This window comes from Delphinus delphis, chromosome 1 (assembly GCF_949987515.2).
Source record: "Delphinus delphis chromosome 1, mDelDel1.2, whole genome shotgun sequence".
Classification (NCBI taxonomy): Eukaryota; Metazoa; Chordata; class Mammalia; order Artiodactyla; family Delphinidae; genus Delphinus; species Delphinus delphis.
Window position 1 is genome coordinate 34,405,946 of NC_082683.1, and position 12,174 is coordinate 34,418,119.

Sequence of the window (12,174 nt, forward strand, 5' to 3'; positions counted from 1 at the left end):
CATGTTCTTGGATTAGAAGAATCAACATTGTGAAAATGACTATACTGCTCAAAGCAATCTACAGATGCAATGCAATCCCTATCAAACTATCAATGGCATTTATCACAGAACTAGAACAGAAAATTTCACAATTTGTATGGAAACACAAAAGACCCCGAATAGCCGAAGCAATCTTAAGAAAGAAAAACAGAGCTGGAGGAATCAGGCTCCCTGACTTCAGACTATACTGTAAAGCTACAGTAATCAACACAGTATGGTACTGGCACAAAAAGAGAAATATAGATCAATGGAACAGGATAGATATCCCAGAGAAAAACCCACACACCTATCATCAAGTAACCTATGACAAAGGAGGCAAGGATATACAATGGAGAAAAGACAGTCTCTTCAATAAGTGGTGCTGGGAAAACTGGACAGCTACCTGTAAAAGAATGAAATTAGAACACTCCCTAACACCATACACAGAAATAAACTCAAAATGGATTGGAGACTTAAATGTAAGACCAGACACTATAAAACTCTTAGAGGAAAACATAGGAAGAACAGTCTTTGACATAAATCACAGCAAGATCTGTTTTGATCTACCTCCTAAAGAAAGGGAAATAAAAATAAACAAATGGGACCTAATGAAGCTTTAAAGCTTTTGCATAGCAAAAGAAACTACAAACAAGATGAAAAGACAACCCTCAGAATGGGAGAAAATATTTGCAAACTAATCAACAGAGAAAGGATTAATCTCCAAAATATATAAACAGCTCATGCAGCTCAATATTAAAAAAACAAACACTATGTATATGTATAACTGATTCACTTTGTTATAAAGCAGAAACTAACACACCATTGTAAAGCAATTATACCCCAATAAAGATGTTAAAAACAAACAAACAACCCAATAAAAAAATGGGCAGAAGACCTAAATAGACGTTTCTCCAAAAAAGACGTACAGATGACCAAGAAGCACATGAAAAGCTGCTCAACATCACAAATTATTAGAGAAATGCAAATCAAAACTACAGTGAGGTATCACCTCTCACCAGTTAGAATGGGCATCATCAGAAAATCTACAGACAACAGATGCTGGAGGGGGTGCGGAGAAAAGAGAACCTTCTTGAACGGTTGCTGGGATTGTAAATTGATACAGCCACTATGGAGAACAGTGTGGTGGTTCCTTAAGAAACTAAAAATAGAATTACCATATGACCCAGCAATTCCACTACTGGGCATATACCCAGAGAAAACCATAATTCTAAAAGACACATTCACCCCAGTGTTCATTGCAGCACTATTTACAATAGCCAGGTCAGGGATGCACCCTAAATACCCATCGACAGACGAATGGATAAAGATGTGGTACATATATACAATGCAATATTACTCAGCCATAAGAAGGAACGAAATTGGGTCATTTGTAGAGACGTGGTTGGATCTAGAGACTGTCATACAGAGTGAAGTAAGTCAGAAAGAGAAAAACAAATACCATATATTAACGCATATATGTGGAACCTAGAAAAATGGTACAGATGGACCAGTTTGCAGGGCAGAAATAGAGACACGGATGTAGAGAACAAACATATGGAGACCAAGGGGGGAAAGTGGTGGGAAGTGGTGGTGTGATGAATTGGGAGATTGGGATTGACATATGTATAAAATGGATAACTAATAAGAAAAGAAAAAGAAATATGTAGAAGAAATATATGAACTAAGTATAGGAAAATGAAATATGGAGGGAAGTTATTTTCCACAACAAAGGAGACTATCTAGTACACATTATTTTGTAACCTGAAGAAAGCAACCCCAATTTAGATATTTATGTTGTAACCTACTTTTTTCACTTAAAATAGTATAATCCGTTTACCTGCCATTAAATCTTCTTCTAGAACATTATTTTAATAACATGCCATAATTTATTTACTCAGTCCTTTATTGTTGGACATCTACATTTTTCCCAGTTTCTTGCTATAGGAAAGAATAACATAATATATACCTCCTAGACAAATTTTTATGCATATCCTTCATTTCCTTGGGATAAATTCCAGCAAGTATAATTATAATATAACTGCCTATCATAAAATTTCAAATATTGAAGAGCTATATAAAATAAAAAGCATACGTTCTTCAGAATTTTACCCTTCAGCAATAACCACTTTAAGTGGTTGCTATGTATTTCTCATATGTTTTTCTATGTTTATGCATATATTTTTTATTCTAGTTTTTTATTTTCTTTTAAGTTGAATCATTTTACTCTATTGCTTTGGAATTTGCATTTTTAACCTAACAATATAACATGGACATCTTATTAGCCACTTAGTAGCTGCATCACCTTGGGCAAGTTTCTTATCCTCTATGCCTGTCCACGCCTACCTCATAGAACCAGTGTGTGGATCGGATGAGTTATAGCAGTTGGCTTGTATCAGTGTCTGGCACATACTAAGCACTTGTATCAGTCAGGGTTCAAACAAAGAAGTAAAACCAATAGGAGTCATATATATTTATCAATAATAAGAGATTTGTTACAGAGAGCTGATCTTATACAGTTGTGGGAACAGGTTACACAGTCTGTAAGTCTGTCATCTTTGTTTCTTATGCTGGAACTCAAAGTCCGCAGGGCAACCAGTCAGGAAGTGAAAATGGATATAAAGTGAGGGAGAGCTGGAACCCATGAGCACAAGCTGAACCGCAGAGGCTGGCCTGGAACCCAGGTCAGTTTCACTACCTCCAACCTTGATAAAGTAGGGAGAAGCTGGTCCCCCTCATCAAGGAGCTGCAAAGACCTGGCCCAGGAGATCGAGAAGATGAAGGAGGATGAGAGGGAAGGTGGAGCAGTTGCAGACCCAGCTGTCACCTCACGCCACGGTGAGCAGCAGATAAGCATCAACAGTATGAGCTGCAGAAGCACCTGCTCTGACTTTCCAAGTGTAAAACTGCTTCACTTCCACCCTCCAAATCTTGAGCAAATAGATCTCTTGTAGCCCACTCTAACCAGAAACATACATGGAAGGAATTCCTACCCAAGTTGACACATTTTACAAAGCCACTACTACCGAGGTGTTATTATTGTTGTTATTTCTATATTCGATGTTACTGTTGTCAAAATCATAATCTTCTTCTCTTCAGCGAAGTGGAATATTCATTTTGGCTAGAAAAAAAATGTTTGGGGATAAGGGAAGTGGCAAAAAAAAAAAAAAAAGAGGCTAGAAAGGTAAGGTAGGCTTGGTCATGCTGAGCCTAACTAGCCACATTATGGAGTTTGGACTTGTTTATGGGTGAGATTGGTCTATAGTTTTCCTTTCTTGTGTCTTTATCTGGTTTTGCTCTTAGGGTATGCCGGCCTCATAGAATTAGTTAGGAAGTGTCCCCTCTTCTTCAATTTTTCTGGAAGAGATTGTAGAGAATTGGTATCATTTCTTCCTTAAATATTTGGTAGAATCTGGGCCTAGTGCTTTATTTTTTGGAAGGCTATTAAGTATTGATTCAATTTCTGTAATAGATATAGGCCAGTTCGGATTATCTATTTCTCCTTGTGTAAATTTTAGTAGATTGCATCTTTCAAGGAATTGGTCCATTTTATCTGTTATCCAATTTGTGGGCATAGAGTTGTTCATACTATCCCTCTATTGTCCTTTTAATGTCCATAGGATCAGTAGTGATGATGATGATCCTGCTTTCATTTCTGATATTAGTGATTTGTGTCTTCTCTAGCCTGGCTAGAGGTTTATCAATTTTATTGAGTTTTTCAAAGAACCAGCTTTGGTTTTCTGGTTTTTCTCTACTGTTTTCCTGTTTTCAGTTTTATTGATTTCTCCTCTAATCTTTATTATTTCTTTTCTTCTGCTTTATTTAGGCTTATATTAGTCTTCTTTCTCTAATTTCCTAAAGTAGAAGCTTAGATTATTGATTTTCAATCTTTCTTCTTTTATAATATTTGCATTTAATGCTATAAGTTTCTCTCCAAGCACTGCTTTTGCCACATCCCACAAATTTTGTAAGTTGCATTTTCATTTTCATGTAAACTACATGTACTTTAAAATAATTTTAAGATTTGTCTTTAACACACGTATTGTTTAGATAGAAGTATGTTTGTTTAATCTCCAAATATTTTGTGATTTTCCACCTTTCTGTTATGGATTTATAGTTTCATAATATTTTAAGCAGTTGTATAGCATTTTGTTACATAGATATATCACAATTTATATAAAATGTTTTTTAGACTTTTTGCTGTTATAAAATAATTTTTTTTAATATTTTATTTATTTATTTGGTTGCACTGGGTCTTGGTTGCAGCAGGCGGGCTCCTTAGTTGCAGCTTGCCGGCTTCTTAGTTGTGGCATGCAAACTCTTAGTTGCAGCATGCATGTGGGATCTAGTTCCATGACCAGGGATCAAACCCAGACCCCCTGCATTGGGAGCATGGAGACTTAACCACTGTGCCACCAGGGAAGCCCCTAAAATAATTTTATAATTAATATCCTGACACATAAGACTTTGTAACTATAATGAAGTATGAGAAGTGTTATACTAAGGGAGGTTTAGGATGCTCAGATAACACATAGCAGGGAGACCTAATTTGGTCTAGGAAGCTCGAGAAAGCCTTCCTCAAAGAAAGCTATTTAAGCTGAGAGGCAAGTAGTTGTTATGGTAAAACTAAGTGGAAAATATCAGGCAAAGGAAGGCCTGGAAGAGGAGGATAGGGAAAAGGTTGGAGTTGCAGGGGAGGAATAAGTGTGGAGAATGACTTGTTTCAGGAAGTGAAAAAGTGCATTTTGCCTGGAACAAAATGTTTGAGGGTAGAGGAAGTGGCAAGAAAATGAGGCTAGAAAGGTAAGCTAGCTAACAAACCATATTAAAGGAATTCCCCCACTGCTGAGAGCCCGGTTGGGTTCAGTCCTTGGTCGGGGAAATAAGATCCCAAAGTCCAAAAAAAGAATTTTTACTTTATCTTAAGAGTAAAGGAGAATGCTACAGCAGTGTTAACACATGTGCATTAGTATCAATAGTGTTTGTAACTAACAACCCTATATTAAAGCAAGAAAATGATGAGATTCAACTCATAAAGCACTCAGAACAAGTACAAAGAATATAGAATCCCCGGGACTTCCCTGAGGGTCCAGTGGCTAAGACTCCTCGCTTCCACTGCAGGGGACATGGGTTTGATCCCTGGGTGCGGCCAAAAAAAAAAAAAAGAATAAAGAATTTGGAATTAGAGCCCTACCTCCAACGTTTCCTAGCCGTGTGACCTGGAGCAAGTTAATTAAACCTCTCTGTGCCACAGCTTCCTCTGGTAAATAAGGAAAATTATTTATTCTTCATAGGGTGGTTTTCAGGAGTGAGAGAGAAAACTAAGAAAAGCTTCTGTCACAAAGGAGTTTCCTTTGATGTTGTTCCCTTTATCTTACGGACACCTACCTTACCTCAGTGAACCAAAAAAAATCCCCTGTGCCCAGTATAACAAATTTAGGTCAAAGAGTTTCTTTTGCAGAGCTTTGCAATTCACAGTGTGGTTTAATGTACATTAATTGCCTTCAGGAAACTCCTAGATCAGAATATGAATGAGCTACAAGAGCAAGTGAAAATCTTAAAGGATAAAGAGAATCAACTGGAAATGACCAGTTCTCAGCAACAATCCAGAATTCAGCAACAAGAGACCCAACTTAAACAACTGGAAAATGAAAAAAGAAAATCTGATGAGGTAAGAAAGCAAATAGGTATGCTTCTCAGTTTCCCTATTCCCTTAGACCTAATTGATAGCTAATAAGAGCTAATAATTATTGAATGCCTAGCACTTTACCCATGAAGTTTAGTCAGGATTCATTCAGGAAAGCAGAATCTACTCTAGGTATTGCAAGCAAGAAGGAATTTAACACGGGGAAGAACATGCTTACAGAGCTGTTGGAAGGGAGAGGTAGGGGTGAGTAGAAGGTTGCCAGCTTTCAATAAATCCAGAAGTTCAGAAATCACAGGGAAACCAACTCCTGCAGCACCAAAGTGGGAGATTTACAGGAACTCTCCCTGAAGCCCTTACAAAAGTCTCATCTGCTATCTTCCCTTTCATCTACCTGGTAGTGTTACCCAGATACTGGATTTGCCTCGTGGTAGGTGTTGAGCCAAAAGATACAGCCAAGCCAAAGAACAGGAGAAGGAAGGGTTTGTTACTTGCAGCAAGTAAGAACACCAGGGCTCTCTCCCAAAGCAGTGTCTCCTTGAACAGCAAAACTGGGGAAGTTTTAAGCTAAGGGTACGTGCATATTCATGAAGGAGCTTGAGCAGAGGAGAATTCAGCATAGAATTGGGGCAAAGGTCCATAGAGTCCAAGCTTTAGTTGATTGAAGTCATGAGGGTCAACATCATCATGCTGTCCTCCACCTAGGTGGGGGTCTTACTTCCTATAGAAATCAAAGACGTGTATCAGATTGTTATGTATATCCCTTGAGGAGGAACTAGGACTAGATTTATCGCTGAACTATTGTTTCTTGACTGCTTTTCCTTTGTTCTTACATTCCCTCACTTCCATTTAGATCATTAATTACTGAGACCTGTTCAAGGGCAAGCATCGTGGCCAGGCTTAGATCACAAAATGGATTAGGCCAAAAATGGCTTCTGTCAAGAAAGCCATGCCTGGTTCTTTCTCCAGGGACCCCCTACCATATCTGCTTCGAGTAGTGCTAGAGGAGAACAGTGGCTTTTCCTATGCTTTCCCCCATGCTTTCCAAACTGTGTGCAGCTGCCTTTCATTTGCAGAAACCAAACTGGAACTCTGCTGTCAAGGGAGTTTGGGAAAAGTTTTCAGACTTCCAACCTTGCAGCACAGGGGACAGCTTAGAAAAATAGGGGCCCTGGTAAGCAATGTCACAGTCCACTTTGTATAATCAGCTTCCAAACAAACCCTTTTACCCAATATTTAACCTTTTAAACAATAAAAAGAATAGTATGCTTGAAAAGCAAGAAGAACTACAATTCTCCAGCCTGTGGAAGGAAAACCACATTCACAGAAAGATAGACAAAATGAAAAGGCAGAGGACTTTATACCAGATGAAGGAACAAGATAAAACCCCAGAAAAACAACTAAATGAAGTGGAGATAGGCAACCTTCCAGAAAAAGAATACAGAATAATGATAGTGAAGATGATCCAAGACCTCAGAAAAAGAATGGAGGCAAAGATTGAGAAGATGCAAGAAATGTTTAACAAAGACCTAAAGAATTAAAAAACAAACACCTAGAAGAATTAAAAAAACAAACAAACAGAGATGAACAATACAATAACTGAAATGAAAAATACACTAGAAGGAATCAATAGCAGAATAACTGAGGCAGAAGAATGGATAAGTGACCAGGAAGACAGAATGGTGGAATTCACTGCCATGGAACAGAATAAAGAAAAAAGAATGAAAATAAATGAAGACAGCCTGAGAGACCTCTGGGACAACATTAAATGAAACAACATTCACATTATAGGGGTCTCAGAAGGAGAAGAGAGGAGAAAGGACCCGAGAAAATATTTGAAGAGATTATAGTCGAAAACTTCCATAACATGGGAAAGGAAATAGCTACCCAAGTCCAGCAAACACAGAGAGTCCCAGGCAGGATAAACCCAAGGAGAAACACACTGAGACACATAGTAATCATATTGACAAAAATTAAAGACAAAGAAAAATTATTGGAAGCAACAAGGGGAAAATGACAAATAACATACAAGGGAACTCCCATAAGGTTAACAGCTGATTTCTCAGCGGAAACTCTACAAGCCAGAAGGGAGTGGCATGATATATTTAAAGTGATGAAAGGGAAGAACCTACAACCAAGATTACTATACCCAACAAGGATCTCATTCAGATTCGAGGGAGAAATCAAAAGCTTTACAGACAAACAAAAGCTAAGAGAATTCAGCACCAACAAACCAGCTCTACAGCAAATGCTAAACGAACTTCTCTAAGTGGGAAACATAAGAGAAGAAAAGGACCTACAAAAAAAAAAGCCATAACAATTAAGAAAATGGTACTAGCAATATACATATAGATAATTACCTTAAACGTGAAGGGATTAAATGCTCCAACCAAAAGACATAGGCTTGCTGAATGGATACAAAAACAAGACCCATCTATATGCTGTCTACAAGAGACCCACTTCAGACCTCGGGACACATACAGACTGAAAGTGAGGGGATGGAAAAAGATATTCCATGCAAATGGAAATCAAAAGAAAGCTGGAGTAGCAATACTTATATCACATAAAGTAGACTTTAAAATAAGGAATGTTACAAGAGACAAGGAAGGACACTAGATAATGATCAAGGGATCAATCCAAGAAGAAGATATAACAACTATAAATATATATGCACCCAACATAGGAGCTCCTCAATACATAAGGCAACTGCTAACAGCTATAAAAGAGGAAATCGACTGTAACACAATAATAGTGGGGGACTTTAACACCTCACTTACACCAATGGACAGATCACCCAGACCGAAAATTAATAAGGAAACACAAGCTTTAAATGACGCAACAGACCAGATAGATTTAATTGATATTTATAGGACATTCTATCCAAAATCAGCAGATTACACTTTCTTCTCAAGGGTACACAGAACATTCTCCAGGATGGATCACATCTTGGGTCACAAATCAAGCCTCGGTAAATTTGAGAAAATCGAAATCATGTCAAGCACCTTTTCTGAGCACAACGCTATGAAATTAGAAATCAATTACAGGGAAAAAAAATAAAAAACACAAACACATGGAGACTAAACAATACATTACTAAATAACCAAGAGATCACTGAAGAAATCAAAGAATACCTAGAGACAAATGACAACAAAAACACAATGATCCAAAACCTGCGGGATACAGCAAAAGCAGTTCTAAGAGGGAAGTTTTTAGCAATACAAGCCTACCTCAAGAAACAAGAAAAATCTCAAATAAACAATCTAACCATACACCTAAAGGAACTAGAGAAAGAAGAGCAAACAAAACCCAAAGTTAGTAGAAGGAAAGAAATCATAAAGATCAGAGCAGAAATAAATGAAATAGAAACGAAAACAATAGCAAAGATCAATAAAACTAAAAGCTGGTTCTTTGAGAAGATAAACAAAATTGATAAACCTTTACCCAGACTCATCAAGAAAAAGAGGGAGAGGGCTCAAATCAATAAAATTAGAAATGAAAAAGGAGAAGTTACAACGGACACTGCAGAAATACAAAGCATCCTAAGAGACTACTACAAGCAACTATATGCCAATAAAATGGACAACGTTGAAGAAATGGACAAATTCTTTGAAATGTATAACCTTCCAAGTCTGAATCAGGAAGAAATAGAAAATATGAAAAAACCAATCACAAGTAATGAAATTGAAACTGTGATTAAAAATCTTCCAACAAACAAAAGTCCTGGACCAGATGGCTTCACAGGTGAATTCTATCAAACATTTAGAGAAGAGCTAACACCCACCCTTCTCAAACTCTCCCAAAAAATTGCAGAGGAAGGAACTCCCAAACTCATTCTATGAGGCCACCATCTCCCTGATACCAAAGCCAGACAAAGATACTACAAAAAAAGAAAATTATAGACCAATATCACTGATGACTATAGATGCAAAAATCGTCAACAAAATCCAACAACACATTAAAAGGATCATACACCATTATCAAGTGGGATTTACCCCAGGGATGCAAGGATTCTTCAATATATGCAAATCAATCAATGTGATACACCATATTAACAAATTGAAGAATAAAAACCATATGATCATCTCAATAGATGCAGAAAAAGCTTTTGACAAAATTCAACACCCATTTATGATAAAAACTCTCCAGAAAGTGGGCATAGTGGGAACCTACCTCAACATAATAAAGGCCATATATGACCAACCCACAACAAACATCATTCTCAATGGTGAAAACTGAAAGCATTTCCTCTAAGATCTGGAATGAGACAAGGATGTCCACTCTCACCACCATTATTCAACATAGTTTTGGAAGTCCTAGCCATGGCAATCAGAGAAGAAAAAGAAATAAAAGGAATACAAATTGGAAAAGAAGAAGTAAAACCGTCACTGTTTGCAGATGACATGATACTATACATAGAGAATCCTAAAGGTGCCGCCAGAAAACTACTAGAGCTAATCGATGAATCTGGTAAAGTTGCAGGATACAAAATGAATGCACAGAAATCTCTTGCATTCCTAGACACTAACAACGAAAGACCAGAAAGAGAAATTAAGGAAACAATCCCATTCACCATTGCAACAAAAAGAATAAAATACCTAGGAATAAACCTACCTAAGGAGGTAAAAGACCTGTACTCAGAAAACTATACGACACTGATGAAAGTAATCAAAGATGACACAAACAGATGGAGAGATATACCATGTTCTTGGATTGGAAGAATCCATATTGTGAAAATATTGGACTATACTACCCAAAGCAATCTACAGATTCAATGCAATCCCTGTCAAATTACCAGTGGCATTTTTTACAGAACTAGAGCAAAAACATCTTAAAATTTGTACGGAGACACAAAAGATGCCAAAGCAGTCTTGAGGGAAAAAAGTGGAGCTGGAGGAATCAGACTCCCTAACTTCAGACTATACTACAAAGCTACAGTAATCAAGACAATATGGTACTGGCACAAAAACAGAAATATAGATCAACAGAACAGGATAGAAAGCCCAGAGATAAACCCACGCACCTATTGTCAACTAATCTATGACAAAGGAGGCAAGGATATACAATGGAGAAAAGACAGTCTCTTCAATAAGTGGTGCTAGGAAAACTGGACAGTTACATGTAAAAGAATGAAATTAGAACACTTCCTAACACCATACACAAAAATAAACTCAAAATGGATTGGAGACCTAAATGTAAGACCAGACACTATAAAACTCTTAGAGGAAAACACAGGAAGAACATTCTTTGACATAAATCACAGCAAGATCTTTTTTGATCTACCTCCTAGAGAAATGGAAATAAAAACAAAAATAAACAAATGAGACCTAATGAAACTTTAAAGCTTTTGCACAGCAAAGGAAACTGCAAACCAGACGAAAAGACAACCCTCAGAATGGGAGAAAATATTTGCAAACTAATCAACGGACAAAGGATTAATATCCAAAATATATAAACAGCTCATGCAACTCAATATTAAAAAAACAACCCAATCAAAAAAGGTCAGAAGACCTAAATAGACATTTCTCCAAAAAAGACATACAGATGGCCAAGAAGCACATGAAAATCTGCTCAACATCACTAATTATTAGAGAAATGCAAATCAAAACTACAGTGAGGTATCACCTCACACCAGTTAGAATGGGCATCATCAGAAAATCTATAGACAATAGATGCTGGAGAGGGTGTGGAGAAAAGGGAACCCTCTTGCACTGTTGGTGGGAATGTAAATTGATACAACCACTATGGAGAACAGTGTGGAGGTTCCTTAAGAAACTAAAAATAGAATTACCATATGACCCAGCAATTCCACTACTGGGCATATACCCAGAGAAAACCATATTCAAAAAGACACATGCACCCCAATGTTCATTGCAGCACTATTTACAATAGCTAGGTCATGGAAGCAACCTAAATGCCCATCAAGAGACGAATGGATAAAGGAGATGTGGTACATATGTACAATGGAATATTACTCAGCCATAACAAGGAATGAAATTGGGTCATTTGTAGCGACATGGATGGATCTAGGGACTGTCATACAGAATGAAGTAAGTCAGAAAGAGAAAAACAAATATCGTATATTAACGCATATATGTGGAACCTAGAAAAATGGTATAGATGAACTGGTTTGCAGGGCAGAAATAGAGACACAGATGTAGAGAACAAGCATATGGACACCTAGGGTGGAAAGCGATGGTGGAGTGGGGGGGTCGGCGGGGGGCTGGTGGTGGGATGAATTGGGAGATTGGGATTGACATATATACACTAATATATTTAAAATAGATAACAAGAAACTGCTATATAAAAAATAATTTTAAAAATTTTTTTAAAAAATGAAGAGTAGTATGCTTTCCTCTAATAGGATGCACTATCACTCATATAAATGAAGATGAAATCTCAGAACTTAGATTGGGACTTGAACCCAGCCAAAACCCACATTGGGACTTGAGCCCACTGTCTTAATTGCGATCACACACCTGGTCTCAGGAATTAATGAAGCTGAGGTTCTTCTGTCT

The 12,174-nt window shown here is 37.3% G+C and overlaps 1 protein-coding gene across 3 annotated transcripts in view; it reads left to right on the forward strand.

Moving 5' to 3' along the window:
* CCDC30 (coiled-coil domain containing 30) overlaps nt 1–12,174 on the forward strand; it is a 170,036-nt gene that overhangs the window by 128,636 nt on the left and 29,226 nt on the right. For all 3 annotated transcript variants that reach the window (XM_060020491.1, XM_060020474.1, XM_060020480.1), the window contains one exon: nt 5,524–5,686. In XM_060020491.1, the coding sequence (XP_059876474.1) occupies nt 5,524–5,686 (163 nt within the window). The remainder of the gene's footprint in view (nt 1–5,523; nt 5,687–12,174) is intronic.